Source organism: Trachemys scripta, chromosome 21 (genome assembly GCF_013100865.1).
Source record: "Trachemys scripta elegans isolate TJP31775 chromosome 21, CAS_Tse_1.0, whole genome shotgun sequence".
Classification (NCBI taxonomy): Eukaryota; Metazoa; Chordata; order Testudines; family Emydidae; genus Trachemys; species Trachemys scripta.
In genome coordinates, this window is record NC_048318.1 from 13,643,741 (window position 1) to 13,666,859 (window position 23,119).

Below are 23,119 nucleotides of genomic sequence, written 5' to 3' on the forward strand. Positions count from 1 at the left end.
GTTTTGCCTGTGAGGCACACAGTTTGTTAGTTTTCCATTACCTGAGTCCCAAGCCCTTCACAGGTGTTTGCTGCAGGGGATGGGAGAAGAGGGTTGCTTTCCCCTAAAACATTAGAGGCAGAATTTTTTTTCCTAAACAGTTTGCTTTCTATGTGTTTAGTACATTTCCTTCTTCACCTCAGGTTTCCAAGGGGAGGATCTTCTGGTCCGTTCCAACGTGTTCTGATCCAGCTTCGTGGAGGCTGACATGGGAACTCCTATGGATGTGGTGCCTAGCAGTGCATCTCGGCATGCCGAGCCTTCGGTAAATTTCCAATACTCTTTATTTTGCCCAGGGATAAAATCTCTCTGTTGGATGCCAGGGCGGCTAATCAATGTAACGATGGGGCACTACAGGGCTGTATATACTATAGTAGGGGCTGTGATGGCCTCAGATACTTTCAGCATCAGATTCACTTGCATTCATTTCCCTCTTTTATGACAGTTCCAAGAATACCTCTGACTTTGTTTTGTTTAATTTTATTAAATATGGAGGGAGTGTGATCTAGCAGTTAGAGCAAGGGCACTAGAAGTCAGGAGGTTTGGGTTCTCTTTCTGTTTCAGCCACTGACTCATTGTGTACAATTCTGGTCACCCATGGTAGAGAAAGATTAATTTAAACTGGAACAGGTGAAGAGAAGGGCTACTACTATGATCAAGGGAATGGAGGGCCTGTCTTACGACAGAAAACTGAAAGAACTTGACTTGTTTGGCTTAGCAAAAATAAGGCTGAGAGGGGATATAATTGCTCTCTATAAATGCATTATGGGGGTAAATACCAGAGGAGGGTGAGGAGCTATTTATGCTAAAGGACAATGTTCTCAAACAAACAAATGGCTATAAATTGGCCATGAACAAGTTCAGGATGGAAATTGGAAGAAGGTTTCTAACCCTCAGAGGGGTGAAGTTCTGAACGGCCTCCCAATAGGATTTGTGTGGGCAAGCAATTAAATTAGTTTTAAGAGAGAGCTGGACAAATCTAAGAGTACGATTGTATGATGGGGTTGCTTATGATGGTAAGGGGTGGGGCTCATTCCTGGTTTATGTCTTATGTTCCTAAAAGCTCATGCTTCAGGGTTTCTGCCAGCCACCTGCAGGGGTCAGGAAAGAATTTTTTTCGTCAGTGTAGTCTGTGTTTTTTTAATTTCCTTTTTCTGAAACATCAAGGATGGCCATTGCTGGAGATGGCATATTGGTTGGGCAGGGAGGGCCAGGGATCTGAGGTGGCACCAAGTATTATCTCACTGATGTACCTTGGTCCTTCCAGTGATACTTCTCTACCTCCCAAGGGTAGACATGAGGCATAATTAATTAATATTTGTTAAGTGCTTTGAAATCTTTGTTTGCAGTATAGTTGTAGTCGTATTGTTCCCAGGATATTAGAGAGACAAGGTGGGTGAGGTAATATCTTTTATTGGACCAATTTGGTGAAAGAGACAAGCTTGTGAGTTACACAGAGCTGAAGAAGAGCTCTGTGCAGTTTGAAAACTTGTTGCTTTCATCATGATCAGTTGGTCCAATAAAGCAGTGTTTCTCAAACTGGGATCGCCGCTTGTGTAGGGAAAGCCCCTGGTGGGCCGGGCTGGTTTGTTTACCTGCCCCGTCCGCAGGTCCGGCCGATCGCAGCTCCTACTGCCCACGGTTCGCCGCTGCAGGCCAATGGGAGCTGCTGGAAGTGGCGGCCAGTACGTCCCTCGGCCCGCGCTGCTTCCAGCAGCTCCCATTGGCCCGGAGCAGCAAACCGCGGCCAGTGGGACCCGCGATCGGCCGGACCTGTGGACAGGGCAGGTAAACAAACTGGCCAGGCCCGCCAGGGGCTTTCCCTACACAAGTGGCGACCCCAGTTTGAGAAACACTGCAATAAAGGATATTACCTCACCTACCTTGTCACTCTTCGAAATCTTTGGATAGACAGGGCAAGGGAAGGGCAAAGTGTTTGTAATTATTATTAATTTTTATTAAATTTTTATAGTTAAATTATCATAATCACATCTCAAATAGAGGACATACAGAAGCAAGACAATGGGATTTAACAATTGTTGCTTTTCATGCTTGTGACAATGGGTTTGGGAGCACAAGGGTTATGTTGGAACCGGCCACCAGAGGTCACTGTAACCAACAAATCTCTAACATTCTACATGTCTGCCCTGAAGGTCGTTGGAGAGACAAGGTGGATGAGGTAATATCTTTCATTGGACCAACTTCTGTTAGTGAAAGAGACAAGCTTTCAAGCTACACAGATCTCTTCTTCATGTCTGGAAAAGTACTCAGAGTATCACAGCTAAATACAAGGTGGAACAGGTTGTTTAGCATAAGGAGTCGGCATGTACGGACCATTCAAGGTGAAGTGGTCTGTTCACACTCCTGCAGTCATATGACAAAAAAGGGGGCTAGGTGGGTTACAGATTGTTTTTATAGGTTTGTACTGCACCTAGCCCATTGTGCTAGGTGCAGTGCAAACCTATATGAAGATGCAGTTCTTACCACCAAGAGGTTTACAATCTGAAAGGACAGTGACCCACAAAGTGTGGGATCAGGGAGATTCAATCACAGATACGGTATTTTTAATATGCACTTATATCTGCCCTGTTTAAATTTTGATTGTAAACAGATAAAGGGCCAACTATCCTCCATTGCCTCTCAATTCAGCCATCCTAATTTGGTTGATTTTTTCTTTCTGGCATTCAGATTGTCACAAATGGGTAATTTCGGGGTCAGAGTCCCAGTGAAGAAGCAAGTGTTCGACAGCAAAACCAGTTTACAGAAGGGAAGCCACAGATGGCTCCATCTCTGATTCCCGACAACCATAATGAGAATATCCTGCACTTTGGTCTATCAGTTTTCTAGACTGGAGGGGGCTGTCTTATTGCTCTTCTAGACACTCCCTCCTCCCTTGCACATCTGGTACCAGGCAGAAGGTCTATAATCTTTATGATCTTTTCAAGCCAATATATTGTTTTACAGGTTGATCCAACAAGGTAGACAGACGAGAACTCATCACCCAGATGATCTGTAATATCTGGAAGCGTATTGAGTGAGCTCAGGGCCAGCCCAGTTTCTCCACAGTTCTCCCAAACAGGGCTTTGGAGCTGTGCTCCGGCTCCGCTCCAGCTCCAGGCAAAAACCTGCAGCTCCACTGCTCTGGAGCTGCTCCACACTCCAGCTCCGGGCTCCACTCCAAAGCCTTGCTCCAAAGTGCATCTGAACAGGATCCTCTGTCTTGTTCAGGGATGGCCACATAATGAGAGGACAAAAAGGGACCTCTTCAATACACCTCTACCCGATATAACGCTGTCCTCGGAAGCCAAAAAATCTTACTGTGTTATAGGTGAAACCGCATTATATTGAACTTGCTTTGATCCACTGGAGCGCGCAGCCCCTCCCCCCCCCCCAGAGCGCTGCTTTACCACATTATATCCGAATTCGTGTTATATCGGGCCGCGTTATATCGGGGTAGAGGTGTATTATGGGTGACACCTCTGGCTTCAGGTTCCCTGGATCATGCCAGGAAAATGCCCAATTAGACTTCAACATTCCTAGTGTGGGGGTAGGAGAGATGCTTCTCAGGCTTAATAGCTACTTGGTTTAGTAACATGCAATGTTTTGCTGGCTTCACAAAATGCCATTTCCCCAGACTGCACTGGACTCTGCTTTTCCTGCAAGACACAGCCACCCCATGAACATCAAGGCCTCTCCCTCCCATTCAGTGATTCTGCCACAAGGCTTTCCAAAGAAGGTACAGGGACTCTGCTGTTGGTCACTATGTAAAAACAGCTGCTCAATTTATGAGGCTCTCAACTGTGTGTAACATCCAATCTGTTAACCGTGTCAGCCGTCACCATTTGCAGTGAACTAGGTGTGCCTTGTGTGGTGCAGTGTGCTGTGCATGGTGTTCCATGTATGGCGTGATGTGCCCTGTCAGTGTCAATCGATACTCACTCCAGGGTGCCCTGGAGGGTGTACCATGTACAATATACTGTATGTGTTGGGCCAGGCCAGGGCTTACTCCTTATTTCAGGCCCCGATGGTTACATTTTTCCAGGTGTTGGTGCCATATAGAGCCCACACTGAAACCTGGGATTGTTGTTTATACTCCAGATTTTTGTATAGTCACACCTACTTCTGGAGAAAGTGAATCTGCATCCCAGACGAGCTGGAATAGTCTCTTCCATGATCTCATTTATGGCTTCTGTAGCCGAATGGAAGGTTACAAACTGTCTGCAATAACTTAACAGCAGAGTTAACTCCCTAAAGCAGCTGGCAGCATCTCAATTTGTTGCCCAAATGTTTTCCAGTCTCTGGATTCTGGGGTGAAAGCGCTAATAAAGGTGCTTCATCATTACCTAATATTAATAGAGCAAGCCACCCACTAAATTCTCCTTGGGACCAAGAAAAATGGAAAATTCTTCTCAGTGAATTTTGTTTGGCATTATTTGAGCAATTTATTTTACAGTTTAAATACTATGGATGTCCCACGTTGCCAAGCTGTTCAAGCTCATCTCTCTCTGTTTTGTCATTTAAAAAAAAAATCCGGAGTTGTGGGCTGCCTGCTTTCCCTGTGGCTGAAAAATATCTCTTGACTGTACGGATTATGAGCAGATCATATTTAATCTGCTATAAAACTCATAAACCAAATTGTAAAAAAATCAAAGATCACTTGAGACATCTGTCACATTTCTATGCAGATGAGTGCTTTGCACTTGCATGCATTTGATTTTGCTTAACTACATTTCTGTCTCATTTTTTATGTCTTAAACTCAATTGATGCAGAGAGATGACCATAATATCCTCACTTGTTAATGCTCAGATATCTGCTACAAATATGTATTTATTATATAGCACTTTCTGCATTAAAAAGTAGATCATAAATAGGGCCTGGTTTTGAGATTAATAGCGGAGGGTTTGATTATAATGTCTTTTGCAAAAGATGAGAACATTATTTCTCAGCTGAGGTCACATTTCTGCCCCAGGAGGACCTTTTATCTAGCTCTTGCTTGAAAACCTAAAGGCACAATCTATTTTATTTATTAAAACTTGTGATTGAATCTTAACTGCATTCACTCTGTTGGCCATTTTGTGTTCCAAAAGCAGGACAAGACCAAGGATTCACGAGGGACGGGCTTGAGTGCACATAAGCAATGTTGCCAGCCCTCATGATTTTATTGTGAGTCACACAATAGTTGTCATTTATCTTTAAGCCTCAGCCCTTGCAATCATGTGATTACACAAGAATCTCAGCTTTTATTAAATAGTTAAAAATAATGTAAGTTTTGAGCCATTGTGGTTAGAGAAAAGCTTGAAAACGTTGATCACCAGACGGCAAATAAAAAGAACCTAAAATGTATTAATTTTTTTTTAAATCATATGATTGTTAAGCCACTCTCATGATTTTTGGGGCCCAACTCATTTTTGAAAGCTTGGGGTTGGCAATGTTGGTGGATGACCTGTAGCCCGAGTTTCTGAATTTTTGCAGGCAATAATGCATACTCTTTGGTCCCATGATTTTGTTCCACCCAGTTGTATTAGAGAGAACATTATCAAAGCATAATATATCTGTGCATTGATAACCACTCCAAAGCCTTCTGCTTTTTTATATTTGGGCAGGAAACAATTGTGTGTTTTAAATATATTGTCTTGCTCAGAAATGCATGGCCAAAACCACATGATGAAATCCAAAGGAGCAGCTTGAGTGTCACTGGGCAGTTCTGGAATTGCTGCATATCTTTGCAGAAAGAGCCTGGATCTATTAATCTTCTGGCCACACTGTAAGACTCCTCATTTTTTTCCTGGGCATTTGACAAGGGGGTGGGCTGAAGTATGATAAGTTGTTCACTAATCACCCACCAACCCTGCAATGCCTGTCAAGCATTGGGTAAAAGTAGAAAGGCCAAACTTCGCTGGAGCAACCCATTGTTTGATGGACCTAGCTAGAGATACATCTAGGTGGCACTCAGTCAGGAGGCTACATCCTTTTGGGGATGTGCCTCTTGACTATGGTGATGGGTTGAAGTCTGATGGATCGGCTAGAGTTAAGCTGTAATTTTTCTCTGCAGAGCTTCTTTGTGTTAAATTGTTTTTTGGAAGTTGCTTCCCTTTTACCTCTTTACTTTATCCCACAGCCCACAGAGCCCTGCTTAGGTGCTGTATAAATATAACTAATTATCTAAGGGCCTGGTTACAGCTTCCTGTCGCTGTACTGGAGCTGGGTTTGCTGAGCCCTCTGCTTTTTCTCCATGGCTTCACAGCAACAATGAAAGTTACAGCTAGCCGCGGTTCCAGCCTTTCCTCTAACTTTTCTTTCTGAAGTAAGCCAGGAATCTGCTATCTGCTAACCTCTACCCTGCACTCACTCCCCACCCCCACACAGCACAGGGCGTGCTGTGTTTGGTAGGTTTGAAAGTCTCTTGTACCAACAGGCGCTGTGTGAGACGCAGGGCCCAGGGCCGCTGGCTGGAAATAGGTTTCAGATGTTCACCCCCTGGTTCCTGGGCCTGCATCCTGTGAGCTGAGTCGTTTCTATAGGAACCGTGTGACATCTCGCCTGCTACTCCCTCAGTGGCTCCCTCACGAGCATGCTCAGTACGAGTCTTGACTTTGGCTCAAGTATCCTGTTTGCAGTAACGGGCTGCACATATGAGACTATGAATAAGGTCCCCGATGAGCTCCAACTCTTTGTCTTTGAAAGGAGGAGGAGGAGGAGAAGGAGATCGCGCCCTGAGTTGGAGGATCTGCTCTGTGTGCTCTGAGAACGTGGCTCGTGAAGAATGCTTGCCTGTTTGGCCAGGGGGAATTTACTGGATATTCTGCAAGAGGGCTTCTCAGAGGTAAATGCATGTCCCAGGTCTCATACAGACCCTTACAGGGCAATGCAGCTTTCTGTTACATAGCATCTCTCATAAAGCTGTGTCCCTCCCAGTGCTTCGCAGAACTAATAAGAAACTAGGAGAGAGAAATTATCCTGGAAAGGGAGAAAGAGATGCTTGGTGACAGAAGGGCATACTGGGCAGTCCAGCTGGCATTCTGCAGATTTGCAGTAGTTTAGAAGAGTTTGTGGGTCCTTAACTGCTGGTAGTTTCTGTGCAAAATGCTGCAAAAGCATTTACTCTGGGATCAAAACGTAATATAAAGTGCAGCGAGGTCAGGAGGGAACAGTTACCCTTTAGAAGTGGCTGCTCCTCATGTGCTCTGTAGGTCTCTGTATTTGAATTGCTGTTGGAAAGGCTATAAGTCTGTTTTAAGGGCATGCAGAGTTATTGAGAGTGGGTGGCATGTTGTGGTTTGTGTGGTTCGTTTTTCATCCTGATTTGTAGGTTAAATAGCCAGGGATTGAAACTCAGCTTGGACGGGAGGAAACTATCATTTTTAAAGTGCGTCTAAGTTCCTTGTTTTGATCGCAGGGAGCCAGATGAGTTTTGAATCACTGAGTGAGACCTGCCAAGAAGTCACTGAGTTACAACTCCTGAGACTACATTGGGAAGTGGATAGTTTTATACCTCCCCTCTTTAGGATGCACAGAAAGTTAGTTTAAATGAACTTTGTCTAGTTGCCATTTGCCTCTGTGTGGCCCCAGTAAAAAATGCCAGGACAGCCCCTGCTGGGCTGGTTCTGTGGGCAAAGTGTGCTGCACCCTATACACCACAATAAGGAGGCGTTTCCTGTCTGTAAGATGAGAAGGAAGGAGAATAGGGAATTAAGGATTTCCTGCTGTTTCCTTCCTCACATGGAAGTGATGGAATCTTGTCACATTTTATTCCTTCCTAGATAGTATGGCTTGTTTTGTTTATATTTAGTGCTTCTTCATCCATTCCAAGCCCCATCATCACGTGACTTTTCTTTGTCACCATCCTCAGCCACAAACACAGGTCCCTTCTGGGCTTGGTAGGCCCAGACAGAAAACGGGGGGACAAGAAGGATCTGAGCCTTCAGCTTCATGGCAGGCCACATTTATCTGTTTTAATATTCTACTGATTTGAAAATCCCTCCTGCTTAACAGTATAAATATCCTTCCCCCTCCTCAAAACAGCATCCCTGTACCAGGCCATCCTGCCTGACCTGTACCAAAAACCCCATCCTATATCAAACACATGCAGTTTTAGTATAATCCACTGGTCAGTGTGTGTTATCTCTTCTGCACTCATTACAAAGGATGTCAGTCTGTTATAGTTCTGAGCTAGAGAGCCGGGTTCTTTAGCTTAAGTTGTAGAGACTCCTGTTTTCAGCCCTCTTCAGTTCCTGGTGTCAGCCAAAATGGTGGCCATGAAACAAGCGTTCTCCATGTGGGAGCAGAAATCAGTCTCTTTGCAATGTCTGCTCCCACCCATACTGTCTGGTATCATCCAAGGGCTGTCCTCATAGCCATGGGGAAAAAAACAAAAGCCCTTTCCTCTCCCAGTTTAATAGTAGCAACTCCAATATTCCCACTTCGGTCTAGCCGTGGGACAGAGAAACAAGACTGGGATTCCCCCTTAAATCTCCTGCATGGCAGCTGAGTGCACGAGGCTAGCCCATGCACTGCAAGTTAAAACTAAAGGCAAGTTAGTAAAGTGGGACAGTATCATTATTCCCATTTTACAGCGTGTCACCTGTATAGCTGGGAACGGAACAAAAAGTCCCTATTCCTTATCCTCTGTTCTGACCCACTAGACACACTCTCTCCACAATACTTCCTTATGCCTTAAAAGGGTTGTTTATAGACCTCCCACAGCTTTGAAACAGTGTCCCCCAATGTCTGTGCAGCCCTTATGCGTAGGCAAAAGTCGTAGTGACGGATGCCAACCCAGCATGCTGATGTCAGGAGCGCTGAAAGTAAGAAACTTCTCAGCATTGGGGTAGAGTATAAAACCAGGTCCATGCTAAAAAGTCTTAGACCCGATTTCACACAATGGGCCAATTGTGGTACTGAAGGAGCCACCATACCAACTTAACTGCTGTTATGCCCCTTGTAGCGCATCTCTCCGTGAACCGGTGGCTGTAACTGGAATTATGTACCTTGCAGAATGTGGGCTCCATTTCCAAACCTGTGCATGGAAGATGAACACGCACATACAGTACGCACAAACACACAACTCATTAGTATGCATACAGATGCACGCACAAGGCTCAGATGCACCCACTGTACAGGCAGTCCTCCAGAGCAGGTGTGGTTCTGGCTTAAGCAGGAGTCAATTTGCACATGGGAATTTGCATGTAGCCTGTAAACTGAGTTGAGTAGGTGCCTTTGTTTCCTTCCCTCCCTCTCTGTCCTGCTGGCTAAGGACTAGGCTCATTAACCCAGGAGAAGGGATTGAAATGTCCCATTATTGCCCTTTCTGCAGCTGGTGCCTGTTCTGCTTCAGAGATCACCTGTCAGAAGGTGCTGTCTCAGTGACTAACATAATCCCTGATTGCTGAGGGGCCCTTCAGACTGCGATTCAGGACTGTTTTCCTTCTCTTTTAAAGTCCCTAGGCCAAGAGAGGCTGCAAGAATGTCATCTGGATACATCTAAAGCAGAGTGAGTTTTGTTTAATGTTGAAATGCAGAAAGCTCTCCCATGGGCATCATACAACTCCTGTTCCTTTTTCATTAATGGAATATTCTGCTGTGAAGGTGCTTCCCTGCTGTTTGTAAAGGCAGCTTTTGCTGCTTTGAGGCCGTTAAATAATTCAGACCCGCAGCTGGACGGCAGCACGGGAATGCACGGTGGCTGTAAGTGGCAGGTTATAACAGAGTACCCTAGAGGACAGGCTCTACTTTGTGATGATGCAATCTATGTGGTCTCAACTCAACACCTCTCTCACTGAAGAAATGCAGCTTATTTAGGACACGAGCACAGACTTCTGTCAGTTGTTTCAGACTGGTGGGGAATTCAGAGCTTCAGTAAACATGTCAGAAAAGGCCCTGACAGCTCCAAGCAGTTAATGCTCCTGAACTTCAACAATTATTCTCCCGTCCATACTTTCCTTTGGAAGTAGGAGGATCATTTCCTTTGACAGACTCAGTAGATGGCTGTTTATGAGCAATGTGTCGTCTAAAGTGGCTGTTTGCTCCTTCCAGGCTTATGTTTGAAGAACATGCATGGTCTTTGCATAGGGCTGGCTCCTCCTTGGAGGATGAAACATTGAGGACTCTTCCAGGACCCCTGTGTGAATCTTGTCTGAATCAGCGTGCCGCTGCCTGACAGCAGCAAAGAGCCTCAGAATTGCCACTTAGTTGTGGGAAATAATAATAGTCCCTGCGCTGCTGGGTTTTAGCTGAGTGATTGCTGTGATGGGAACCGCCTGACTTTTATGCATGCACAGTCTGTCTTATGCGTTAACAGGGTTTGTTATATCTATTTTTATACGTAGGTTCTTAAATAGGACCCATCTCTGTGAGATCCAAGTACCAGTGAAAGAGCCTATTTTTTTTTTAAGTTAGAGTAATTTTCTGGCGTTGAAGAGTCTCTCTCCAATGCGGTTCTCTCAGCTCTTCTGTTCCTCTTGGTCCATGACAGATCTCTCTCTCTCAACTGTTGAGATCTTAGCAGAAAAAAATCTGCCCTAGGTATCCCTTTGTAATGAATACTGTTTTTGGCTAATAGGATTCACCATGGAGAGCTGTTTTTTACTTTTTCCTGTCTCCCTGTCTGTAGTAGGTCAGATCATTAGGGTCACTCCTATCCCTGTACTTGCTATGGGACCATGACTCTTGAGATGCAGTGGCTCAACTGAGGCTGGATTCCAATGACTAGGCTATATATGACTCCTTAGAGGCTTTGATATTTTCCACATAATGGGCTCGATTCTGGCCTCACACCAGTTTTACTCTAGTGTAACTCCATTGAATTTGGAATTCCTGTTTTACACTGTTGTAAATAAGTGGAGAATCAGGTTCAAGATGCTTAAGGCTTGTTCAGATCAAGAAAGGCAGGGAGATGAAAGAACTGCTAATGCCGCATAGCCCTGCCAGGTTGCCCATCTGGTCTGTGAGATGCCAGACAGCAGCTGCTTGGTAATTCTGCTGTACCACAAGTACCAAGCATCAGAAAACACAGCTGGGGTTTACCAGACATTGATTTACACTGAGAGATTCTTTTATTCCTACCAAGGTACTGTGATCCCTCAGTGCTTGGCCAAGTAGGGTTTCTTATCACTTTGACAGAAGAAGCCCCTGTGCCTGGCCAGCAGCAGGGCTATTAACAGAGGAAAGATGCCTTGTGGTTAAGGTACAGGATTAGGATTCAAGCAGCTAGGGTTCTATTCCCAGCTCTGACAGACTCACTCAATGACCTTGGGCTAGATTATGCATTGATTCCTCGGCAGCAGCTTTGCCATCCTTTGGCAGGATATATTAATAATAATATTAACAGTTAAGTAGTTATTGATATTTCCATAGACCTTAAAGTGCTTTACGGAGAAAGGTAAAAATTGTTATCTCCACTTTACAAATGGGGAAACTGAGGCAGAAAGAGAAGTCACTTGCCCAAGTTTACAGTGAGCCACTGGCTAGGAAAACAATCTAGGTCTCCTGACTCCCAGTCCAGTGTCCTGTTTACTAGATCATGCTGCCTCCCTGGCTACTTCCTCTCCTTGGAGGGTAGATGTTTTTGTCTTGACATAGCATCATCAACAGCACTCTTCAGTCACATTGTGCCCAGCCTTTTCCCAAGGACACAAGGTTCCTGACTCCCTTTCTCCTACATCGTATGCAGAGCTGGCCGCTGTCTAACCCTGAATATAAAGGGCCAATGTTCCTTTTCTTCCTTGAAGTGTTGGATAATGTTTCATCCAGATTTGATCTGACAGACTTTAAACTAAGTCTTTGATTTGTTTGAATTGGTGCAGTGGGACCACTTGAGATTCTGGGTGAAAGAAGCGTCTACTCCAAGATACTGGCAGCAACCATTCGATGATCTCTGACTGTTAAGGGCAAAGCCTGTTACATGTGGGCTTGAATGGAAACATTATGTTTATTTAAAGAAAAAAGGCTTTGAAAAAACAGCCTGGAGAGGAGGCGGTGGCACTAAAACACTCTCTGCAAGGTGCCAGAAACTATTCTTGAGGCAACAGCTTGGGAAGGGAATGACGTGTTGTGTGGGGAGTTCAGCAGTCAATTTAAAATGAAAAAACTCTGGCATCTTGCCTTTTAGTGACTTTCCTTCTTGTTGAACTTCAGAGGTAATTATATCCTGCAGAAGTGCTGAGATGTGTTTAACCAGATGGATGCCCACTGTAGATTTCAGGCATAGCATCAATGCCCAGAGCTGCCTGTCTAGGATGTAGTCAGCACTTGCAGGGCCTTTAGAAACAGTCTGAGGGGTTAAAGGTATGTGCATAGGAAAATAGCATAATCACAGGGTCTGCCCATCATGTTATGGAAGTGACATGCAAAGTTCCCAGTTGAGGAAAGCAGGATCAGGTGCCACGTACAAAAACACCCCACTGCAGGCAGGAACAGAGTGAGAATTCTAGAATCACAGCTACCATATGTGTTGGTACGGTCTTTTAGCAACCATTTGGGCAGAGCCAAAGGAAGATACAGGTTGCTTACATAGAGGGAAACAAAGGAATTCACAGGGACATTTCTCCCACATGTGTCCTGCAAAAGTTTAAATACCCTGTTAGTCTATAGTGATAACAATGATTGATACTCAGATGTCTATTACAGATCATTCTTCTCTGCGGTCTCCTCATTTAGGCATGGTTTCATCGGAGGAGATTTAAGGGGAGTTGTTATTACAGTGCAGCAAACTGAAATGAAGTTGTGGTCAGTAGAGTGTGAGTGGTGGTGCTGGCTTCTGTGTCATGTGTGATTTAAAAAAACTGTAGTAAAAGTGGTCAAGGAGTTAAATGGGTTACAGTGAGTATTATGGATGGGAGCCATGCTCCACTCCTCCCTTACTTCCTAGTTACTTGGTGCCTGTTTTCCCCCACTCTGTTATGTAGTTGAATAAAACAGCTTGTTCCCAGCTGGCAGTACTGTAAGTAGTTTGTTTCTTGTGCACTTAGCAGTCCCTTTACAAATAATAAATAGAAATATAAGTTTTTATTTATCTAATGCACCTTTTCCAAATGGATCCCAAAGTGCATCACTGATTGTACAAAATATCTATATACATATGCACATGCAAGAATCACTTCACCCAGCACTGAAATGTAATCATCTCTAGGGTGGAACAGGACAGCTATTTAGAACATGACTGTGCAAGAGTTTAGGATAGGAAGTGAAGAATTAAAACTGTGGGGGAGATAAAGGGAGGCAGAATATGAATACTTGAGGTAGAAATTGTTCAGGACGCTGGCATTAAAACCCAATTCTTGCAAAAAATGGGTTGTAATAAATGATGACAAATGTTCAAGATCTCAGTTTTATATCTCAGGGGAAAGATGGCACATCCAGCAGCACATCTAGTGACAGTTTTAAGTATTAGCTCCCAGTCTCCTAAAGAATCAGAACTGAGGTAGGTAGCTGGGGCTTTGGGCAAGGCCAATTTCATTTGATGCACAGTGGTGCCAAAGTGGTTAAATTATGAATTTGACAGCCCCCTCTCCTGGCTGTGAGCCGCTTCATCTCTGCTTGGAAACAGACTAAAATATAAGGGAAATGTTCCAGCTATTTTTAAATGTACAGAACCTGTTGCTAAGCAGTAGCGCTGTGTACTCTCAGCTCAAGGTGTCGTTATCCCTATAGCAGCAACAGCCCAGAGTGCAGGGTACACGTTGAGGAGAGGGGTTGAAATGGATTTGTTCTCAGATTTATTGGCCTCATCACACTGCTCCTGATTCCCTCTTTCTCATCTCCTGGCCTAAATGTACAAAGTGTGTGTGTGTGTGTGTGTGTGTGTATGTAAGTAAGTAAATTAAGTAAAATAGGTTGTGGTGTGGCCTGCCTAGCCGTTCTGTACGTTACAGCAGCCTCAGGACTCTAACTTACTCTAAGTGCCCACAGCCCCAGAGGGTGCGGCATTTCAGTCACCCTGCACCTCCTTTCTCTGGCAGGCCCTGCCTGAGGCTTGTGAGAGGAAGGTTGGCGTAGAGCTATTCTACCAGCTCTGTGCCAAGTGGGGCCCCATACACATATTGGGGGGGAGGGGTCAGTTCCACGGCTGTACAGCCCTTTATGCTTCTAGAATGGTGTAAAGGGGCCATGCAGCTGAGCCATGAATTGGGCCCACAATGTTTGGGGTTTCGCACTGTGCTCAGGTCCAGATTAAAGAATTTTGGCACCCTGTGCACTATGGAAATTGGGGGCTTCCCCTCCTTTTTAAAGCACCCCTCCCTTACCTATCCCATCCCAGAATGCCACTCTTTCACCACCCCATACACAGATCCTCAAATGCCTTGTCCCTCCCACCCCACACACAGACCCCTGAATGGCCCCCATCCCAGATATACCCAACAACCCTCTTCAAGCCCTCACTTATCCTGATATTCTAGTAGCCCTGACATACATCCCACTCACTGCAGCCCCACTGTCCTCAGCCCTCAGCATCCTGGACCCCAAACCCAACAACCCCCATTCATCCACAGCCCCCCTACTCTCCACCCTCACCCACATAGCCCACCAGCAATTCACTTCCAGCTCCTTACCCACTGCCCCTGGGATCCTCCTGGGCACGCACCAGCATCCCCCTGGCTCAGCGCTCTGCTTCTGTCCTGGTTTAGGGTGGCTCCTCCTGATCCCGGCCACCCCGCTCTGCTCACTTCCCCCGCCTGACCTGTACTCATATAGCCCCATCAAGATGGAAGGGCAGCTGGGCCAAATTTGTGTGAGTAGCTGCGCCACTCAGTTTTGTTTTTGTTTCTGGGTGATCAGGGGGCCCCCTGAGATAGGGGCCCTGTGCATGTGCACTGAGTGCTCAATGATTAATCTGGACCTGACTTTACCATGATAAAAATAGGGTCCGTCATTCCCAATTCCTCTTCTTTGGCTCTAGAAATGGTATGTCTGAAAATAACATATTTGAAAATTTGCCAACAGTCTCAGACTCGCTGGCTCCCCGGGCTGCACCCAGCCCTGCTAAGGCCTGAGTCTGCATGGACAGAAGAGAGAGTGTGGGGTTTGGAGCATAACTAATAAGTCAGTGTGGACATAAAAAGCTCTTGAGTGACAGAAGGTGTTAAAATTACATTTCAGGCATGATTTTCTGATCAAAACATGGGAGACTCCAAATGGTTAATTCTCAGAGCTCTGGAGGCTGAATGAAGAGGATTATTAGCCAGTGCCTTTGGGTATTATATGCTGCCACTCGGGGGTTGGACCTGGAATGAGCAACAACTCCGTTGTTATCACATTGGCCCTGCCCCTTCTATTGGCTGGAGTCTGATTTTCTTGCGGGAAATATGGGGATCTTGGTTGTGGCTGAAAGAAAGAGGGAAATCTCTGAGAGAAATTGTCATAGACAAATGCTGTGTTGGGTGGGTGGGAGCTCTGGAAATTCTTGCCCTTGTTTTCTTTTGGCTAATGTGTGAAGTGCACTTTTAGCCCATCACCTCATCCTTCACATACCTCTTGGAGCTTGAGTTGGCATTTGAAGCTCTGCCAACAAGCTGCTCCCTCGTAGACCAAACAATCTTCACAGGCCAGTAACTTAGTCCCCTCCCTGGAGCAAATGGCAGCCTAGCTGGGATTCCGATGGTGGCTGTCATTCCCACCCAGCCATTACTGCCAGGACTTGAGCAAGTGATTTCAGAAGTAAAGATTCCAGCTCCTCTGTACTTGGAGCCAGACATACTGTTCTGCCAAACCAGGAGTTTTAAATGGAGGGTTAGAGATGTTACTGTGTGAGATCTGTATTTAGAAAGGTGAGTTTAGACGGCTGGGTTTAGAACTCTGCTTAGTCAATTACACACATCCTGACCACACAGAGCTGACAGGAATATCCCTTCAACAATTTGAGAGACCTGGTCAATGGCTTTCTACAGCTTTGGGCACATCCAGTCTAAAGTCTTTGGGCTGAATTCTGCTGTTGGTCATGGCCCCACACCCCCAATAATTTCAGAGGGACTTCCTGGTATAAAGGAGGGCAGAAGTGGACCCAGTGCTTCTATTTTTTTTTTAAATCCAGCTAATTAAGCTGGGGACCATTGTTTGAGATTAATTTACTGATCTGAAGCAACAATTTAGCTGAAGACCATAAAAAGACCATACAAACTAGAAGGCAGGCATGAAAATCCTGTTGAGTATGCCCAGTGTTCGGTCAACATTCAGGCTTTATTCCTTCCTCCACATGTATTGTTTTCTCTCGTCAAGTCATTCCTGAAAGTAGAGTTCTGTAAATTCCTAGACATACTCATTCTATAGCATCCCTATTGGGAAGCTGTTATCATCACACTCTGGAAATAGTGTGGTATATGGGGTTGGCTAGGTCGCTTCTCCCAGTGGTTTGAACCTTTTGGGTCTTCAAAACTGGGCTAGAAATCACATGGAGAACAGGTTTTCCAATCCTGGCTAGAATTCCAGCAGAACCCCCGGATGATATTTCTCTCCATATCTCAGCAAGTCAGTGAAAAGCACTTCTCCAAACACTCCAGAATTTTAAAAATGCCCACGTTCAATTCCAAATATGGGTGAAGGTTCAGGTAGTTCTTTTTTATTCTGACCTGATTCACCACCTCCCTAGATGCTATGTCAAGAATTTTGATGCAGCTTTGTTTTTTACAGCTCATGCACTATCTCTGCCGCCTTGTCTATGCAAAATTGCACTGCTGCCTCCTTTCCAGAGAGTGCAGCCATGACTGAGGAATTCTGTGTGCTTGGGACAGGCCTTATACTGAATAAGAAAGAATTTACACTGGCCCAAACGTTGTTTTGAAAGAAATTGAATGTCAGGCTTTGAAGTGAACGTTTTATGAATGAGCAGCCTTGGCTGTAACATAACCCGACATAGACATTCTGGACTCACTTAGGCCCACAGTCCTGGGTTTCATTACATGGAGGCCAGATCCAGGCTGCTCCCGTGTATTTGGCAGCCTGAATCAGACCCAGGCATCTCTTTTCAGGATGAATCATTTTATGCTGGTCTGGAGGGTAACATCGTTCTATTTGTTTGTGGGGTTTTATTCTCTGCTTCTACAAAGACCTAGTCAAAACAAAACCAACAGAAACCCAAAGTGGAAGAACATGGGAGATTACAGAGATCATCTAATTAAGATAATGTCAGAGAGTTTAGAAACCATGCAAGGCCTTAAACACATTACGTCCTGATGCAATTAGGCCGGTCCTTGAGCTTCATTGCTGCAGACACTTGGCTCAGTGCTCTGAACATCCAGGACACTGAATGCCTTTAATACTGAAACCAGCCCCACAGCATGAGGGCAGTGGGCACAGAAAGCTTCCTACTGATCTCGCTAGACGTGTTCTGTGAGCAGTGTTCATAAGATGTAAAGGAAAAGCAGAGGAAAGACTGCGAGACCTGTTATCATCCTAGATTGAACTCTCAAGCCCAGCCATGGGGAGAGATTCAGACTCTTGAGACCTTTTCTGTCACCAAATAAATTTGGAAATAAGGGAGACGCGCCTCTTCCCAGAAGCAGATGGTAGTGAGAGTCTATGGGGAAGAGGTAGCAAGAAGTTCAGAACCCAAGAAAAGTCAGGGATCTGGTATATCAACTATGCTGCCTACTGAAAGCAGAAGAGGCTGGATGAACTTCAAAACAAGCAGCCCCCAAACCTCTGAGAAAGTTTTGAAAGTTTCAAGGCAGTTATCCCCGCACTGTCCCATGCAAGTGGGACTCTAAAAAGGGGTAAAATAAAGGGCAGACTAGTACACGAAGGCACAATAACCTGCCTTTAAAACATGATGTTTTGTTTACTGCCAGGCAGACATGGCTGACTCCCCACTGATACTGTGCTAGAAAGGGGAGGGAATCGAGCCCTAAGTGGCAGATGGTAAGTTACACTGGGCTGATGAGAATGCCTAGAGTTTATTCTGGTTTTCCAAGCAGGGTGTTTTGAAGGTCGTGGCATCATGTCTGGTTGCGGCAAAGGTGGTAAGGGTTTGGGAAAGGGGGTGCTAAGCGCCATTGCAAGATGCTCCGTGATAACATTCCAGGTATCACGCAGCCGGCTATTCGTCGTTTGGCGCGCCGTGGTGGTGTAAAGCGTATTTCCGGATTGATTTATGAAGAAACCCAAGGAGTGCTGAAGTGTTTTTAGAGAAGTCATCCGTGATGCTGTCACTTACACTGAACATGCCAAGTGAAAGACACTGACTGCCAGGGACATAGTCTATGCTCTGAAGCGCCAGGGTCACACGCTCGACGGATTCGGGGGCTAAGTTTCCATCCCGCTTTAAAGTTGAAACATCCTCAAAAACGCAGCTAAGGCTCATGTGAGATGTCACACTAGAAGAGCTAGTTATTTCTCTTCTCTCTCATCTGGGGAAAGGGGCAAATCAGCCAGTTAAGTGCCAGGTACAATCCTAATTCACTACAAGCCCTATATAATTTATGTACTTCGTTTTGAGACTGAGATGGGAGAAGCAGGAGGGGAATATTAATGCTGCTAATGCTGTTATGCTTTCCTTCTTTCCACCTGCAGGCTGATGCATGGTGACATTGGGAAGAGATGGTGGTGGGTGGACTGCAGGCCGAGAGCTCCTGGCTTCTCTTGCCCTCACTGTCTCTCTGGTCCTTGTGTAGAGGGAAAGCTCTGAGCTGCTGCTCTAGCACCGATCTCCATATTATCTGCAGTCTTTTAGTATAGAATTACATATTAACTTTTACTATAATAACTCCAATAGTACTTTCCCCTTCTATGACACCCTCCTTTCCAGGATGTCGACACATGTTAGCATGGTGGGGATTAATATCCCTCTTTTACAGACAGGGAAAACAAAATGGACAGAGAGTAAGTGACATGCACAAAGTCACACATCATTTCTGTGACAAGGAATAGAACCCAGGAGTCTTGACTCCACAAGCTGACGCACTCATATGTATCTAAACTGTGTTATGTAAATATTAACACATGATGGGGCATGTGGTTTTTGAGAGAGCCACTTGCCTTTGGCATGTAATGAGGCATAAGTTTGAAGTCCAGAAAGGAAGTGAACAACACATCTGTTGCGAGTTCTCCCTCACATGCCTTAGCTATTCCCATCAATCTCTTGTAGCTTATCTACTCTTTACCTTCCTTTCCTTATTTGTCATTGGTGACAAACAGTATCATCTGGATATCATCTTTGATTTCTTGCGCTCTCTTCCCCTGCACATCTAGCCCATATCCAAATCTTGCTGCTTCTTCCTTGATAATATGTCCATGATCCAGCTCTTTCTCTTTATCTAGACAGCTGAAACGCTTGTCCAAGTCCTCTTCATCTCCCACCTTGATTACTGCAACCTTCTGTATCCTGCTTCCTTAGCACTCACACTGTCCTCCATCCCCACAGTCCACTGAGAGTGAAGATATAAAAATCATTTTCCTTGCTTGTCTCTCTGATCTTGTCGCTCCTCTCTTTGAATCCTTCTCGGAGCTCCTCCTGCTTCACTGCATCAAGTTCACGTTTCTGGTCCTTACTTTCAAGATCCTTCCCAGCTCTACGCATTCCTGCTTGTTTGCCCCTGAGTTCTACCGTGTCAACCCTGCCAGCCTCATCCACCTCTTTATCAGCTTCTCATAAAACAGTCTCTGCACCTTCATCCACACTGCTACTTACCCTCCCTGAACCAGTCTGTAAGGCTGCTCTACTGTCAGCTCTCTCCTCAAGACATACTTCTGCTGTGACTCTCCCAAAATATATCAGCCAGTTAATGACAGCTTGAGGGGCAGATGGGGATAGTTGACTCTTACTTCATCTATTTATAATGAAAAAACACATTTGTATACAATTGTATATATTCTATTGCATTCCTCTCCCTTCACCCTTTGTATGTCACTTGTCTCCTTAAATTATAAATTATATTGTCTTCCTGTGTGTTTGTACAGTGCCTAGCACAATGGGGCCCCAATCTTGACTGCACTCTCCAGACTCTACTGCAACATAAGTATTAGATAATACTAATTAACCTTAAGTGCCTCCAATGCCTGAGAAGAGGCCCTCACCCTAAAGGGGTGTTTTTTGCACTGAAAAATTGTTATAGCTCCCTGTTACTGGAAGCAAAATAGTTCCTGGGGTGAGTAGTGCTGAGCCCTGCAAAATCTGTCCCATCATCAGTTGGGTGTGAGCCACCTCCTCAGTCTTGGGTACTTTGTAATTAAACTAGCAAAAATGCACACCTAGAAATATTGGACAGTTATGATCCTGCCCCTATCAGTGCTGTGTTCAGTGGAGAACTTGGAGAGTTCCCAGCTGTGATTCACCTGCAGAAGGAGCTACATGTGTCCACAACAGCAGATGGCCCCAGGGTCCGTTCCTTCAAACTCTGGCCCTGTCCTGAAAGATCCATAGTGATCTGAATGTAAGAGAAAAACGCTGCCTGGGAGCTTCAGCAATCTTGGCCCCAGGCAGCTCCAGGTAAGACAGTTACTTTCCCATTCACAGAGCTCAGGTAAAGCAGGCCCTCTTTTGGAACACAAAGCCGTGTTAATTTAAATAGGATTAATCTTAACCCCTTTGCAATCCTAATAATCTGTGCTCTGTATAGTAAATCTTTGGGCTGAGGGTGATATGTTATTCCTAAAAAAAAAAAAATCCTCACTTCTGAGAGAAATTCAGATTGAGGTGTGGGACCAGAACCTATTCCTGCCCCACAGAGCCCAGGATGCGGCTGGACCAAAACTCAGCCTGTTAGTGACAGAGGTTGGGCAAGCTATTGAGCAGTCGCTGGTTCAAGGGTGAGTGCTTCGGGAAAAGGAGGAGGCTGGGGTGTCTAGATCAATAGCTGTTACCTCTCAGAACAGCCTGGGATGCAGCCATGAGCCAGACTGATTATAAGACAGCAAGGGGAAGCTCCAGGGATTTGTTAAATCCTGTGCTGTTTAGAAGCATCTGTAGTTGGCAGGAGCCAGCAGGGTAATGGTGTCACAGGAGCCAGGGTAATAGACGCTGTGGGAGCTTCCTTTTCCACTCAAAGAGCAAAGGTTCAACATTAGAATAGGTTAGGGTCTGAGCAGCTGTCAGGGCTATGGGCCTGAGCAGGCAGGGAAGCATATGGGCTTCCCCAGTCCAGGCCTGGGGCCCCTCTTTCTGCCTCCTCTACCAGACCTGGAGCTTCTTTCCGTGTCCCTGGCCTGGGCTCCTCTCTCTGTCTGTTCTGCTCCCATGCTTAGGACACCTTGTTATTATTTACTAGTATTGAAGTAGCACATACAGGGCCCCGGTCAGGATCAGGCCCCCATTGTGATAGGTGCTGCACAAATACAGAGTAAAAGATGATCCCTGTCCCAGAATTCTTACTGTCTAATAAAGACAAGACACCACAAGTGGATGTAACAAACAATCACAAGGTATGGGGAAGGAGGGGGTGAGGGAAAAGGGAATGACCGCTCTGTTCTTTCCATCTTCTCTCTCTCTCCCACCAGGCATGGGTGTCTTTTGCTGCATCAATCACTCCTCTTTCAGGCTCATCAATTCTTCTCACTCAGATTTGTGGTCTGTCAGGAGACACAACACAGAAGGTGAAGTCTAGGAGGAGTGGGGTGGAAAGATGGTTTAATACCACCTTGTGCCCCCTGGATTCTGAGCTGCTCTGGGGGCCAGTTGGGCCCCATTGTAAATCCGAGCAGCCCCAGAGGCAGCACAGAATGCTTTGACCACTCCCCATCCCATGCCCAACATGGCCCCATACTGGGACTGCAGGAGGACACTGTGGAGTAAAATGTACGTTGGTCCTATACTGCTCCTGCTCTTTGAGAATTCCTCTGGGGTACTGTGGCTCCTTCATGCCACCAGAGCAATTTAAAGAAGTTGTATTTAGGTTAAAAATCTTGTCCAGCGTCAGCAGCCGAAGTGCCTGAGAAATGCTGGTCAAGGACTGACGACCAGTGATGCAGAGACAGCAGCTCCTGAGTGATGGAAGAAGGGAGGGTAAGAGAGGGGCAAGCAAGCAAAAGACTGAAGCAGAAGAGAGAACACCCTGACTCAGTGGATATTAATTTAAAGAAGCTAAATGTAACACAGGTAATTTTGACAGCATTGGCTTAATGAGGCTGCTAGACCCTGATACCTACTATGCTAGTGAGGTCTGTTGGGTGATTGTGATTCTCCAGAATAAAAGAATAGTGGGTAATTTTTAGACCTTAAATATCCTTTGCACAGATGAAAACTCATAATTAGCACTATGGAAAAATATTCCCGAGAGAGGCTGGGAAAAGGGACAGACTGCAGACTCCAGCTTCCCTTTTTTATTGCCCACGGCTGGATCCAGACTTCAAATATTGTTACTAATCTTGGCTAATTAGCCAAAAATTAAATTTTTCAGTGTCTTTTGCAGGAATTTCCATACAGACCGAAAACAAGTAGGGGAAAATGTGGACTGTTAAGGGAACAAGGAAACATGACTAGTTACATTCCCAGATAGTTCTAAAAATAATCAGAAAGAGGAAGTAAAACATTACATCTGTGGGAAGAATTATAAAGCACACATTGTCTTTCCAATAAGTATCGTTTCATACCTAGTACATACCTGTATCACATTGTGAGAAATCTGCCTGTCAGCATTTCTAACATGCTCATCACTTTACAAACTGGACACTAACATTTTGAAAAGTAGCCACTGATTTGGGGTAACTTATTTTTAGGGTGTCTAACATGCTTGGGTCTGATTTTCAAAAGTGCTAAGCACCCACCATTCCATTGGAATGTAATGGGATCTGTTGGTGATTTTCAGCATCCCTGAAAATCAGGCCCAATATCTCTCAAGCTGGGTCCATTAGAACTGAGGTGCACAATCAGAGTCCTTGTTTGAAAAATTTGGCCAGTTGTTATATATAATATGTGATTTATCTAAAATTAATAAAATAATTATCAGATTGAAAATGTCTTTTCTGCTTATTAAAATTAGTAGTGTAGTGTTATGGATAGAATTATTCTCCAGAGAAAATTCTTTTTGTGTGATTGCCAATTGATGCATGATGCTAACAGAAGCGTATCAAACAAATTCCTGAGCAGTTAACTCCTAGAAGAACCTTAGACAGACAAAGAGACTCCAAATTATCCGCAACCCGTTTTTCAGATTTTTA

General features: G+C 45.0%; 1 protein-coding gene and 1 pseudogene across 5 annotated transcripts in view; both read left to right on the forward strand.

Annotated features, from left to right (window-relative positions):
* The first annotated feature begins 229 nt into the window (after positions 1 to 229).
* The window catches only part of DIXDC1 (DIX domain containing 1), a 61,353-nt gene continuing 38,463 nt past the window's right edge, over positions 230 to 23,119 (forward strand). For 2 of the 5 annotated variants that reach the window (XR_004643655.1, XM_034754509.1), the window contains exon 1: positions 6,618 to 6,863. Coding sequence is in view for 4 of the 5 variants with exons in the window: in XM_034754509.1 (XP_034610400.1) it covers positions 6,804 to 6,863 (60 nt within the window). In the remaining variant the exon portion in view is untranslated. Of the gene's footprint in view, positions 305 to 6,616; positions 6,864 to 23,119 lie in introns of those variants that run through there. The other 3 variants (XM_034754508.1, XM_034754510.1, XM_034754507.1) reach the window with 3 other exon arrangements.
* LOC117868514 lies at positions 17,896 to 18,275 on the forward strand (annotated as a pseudogene).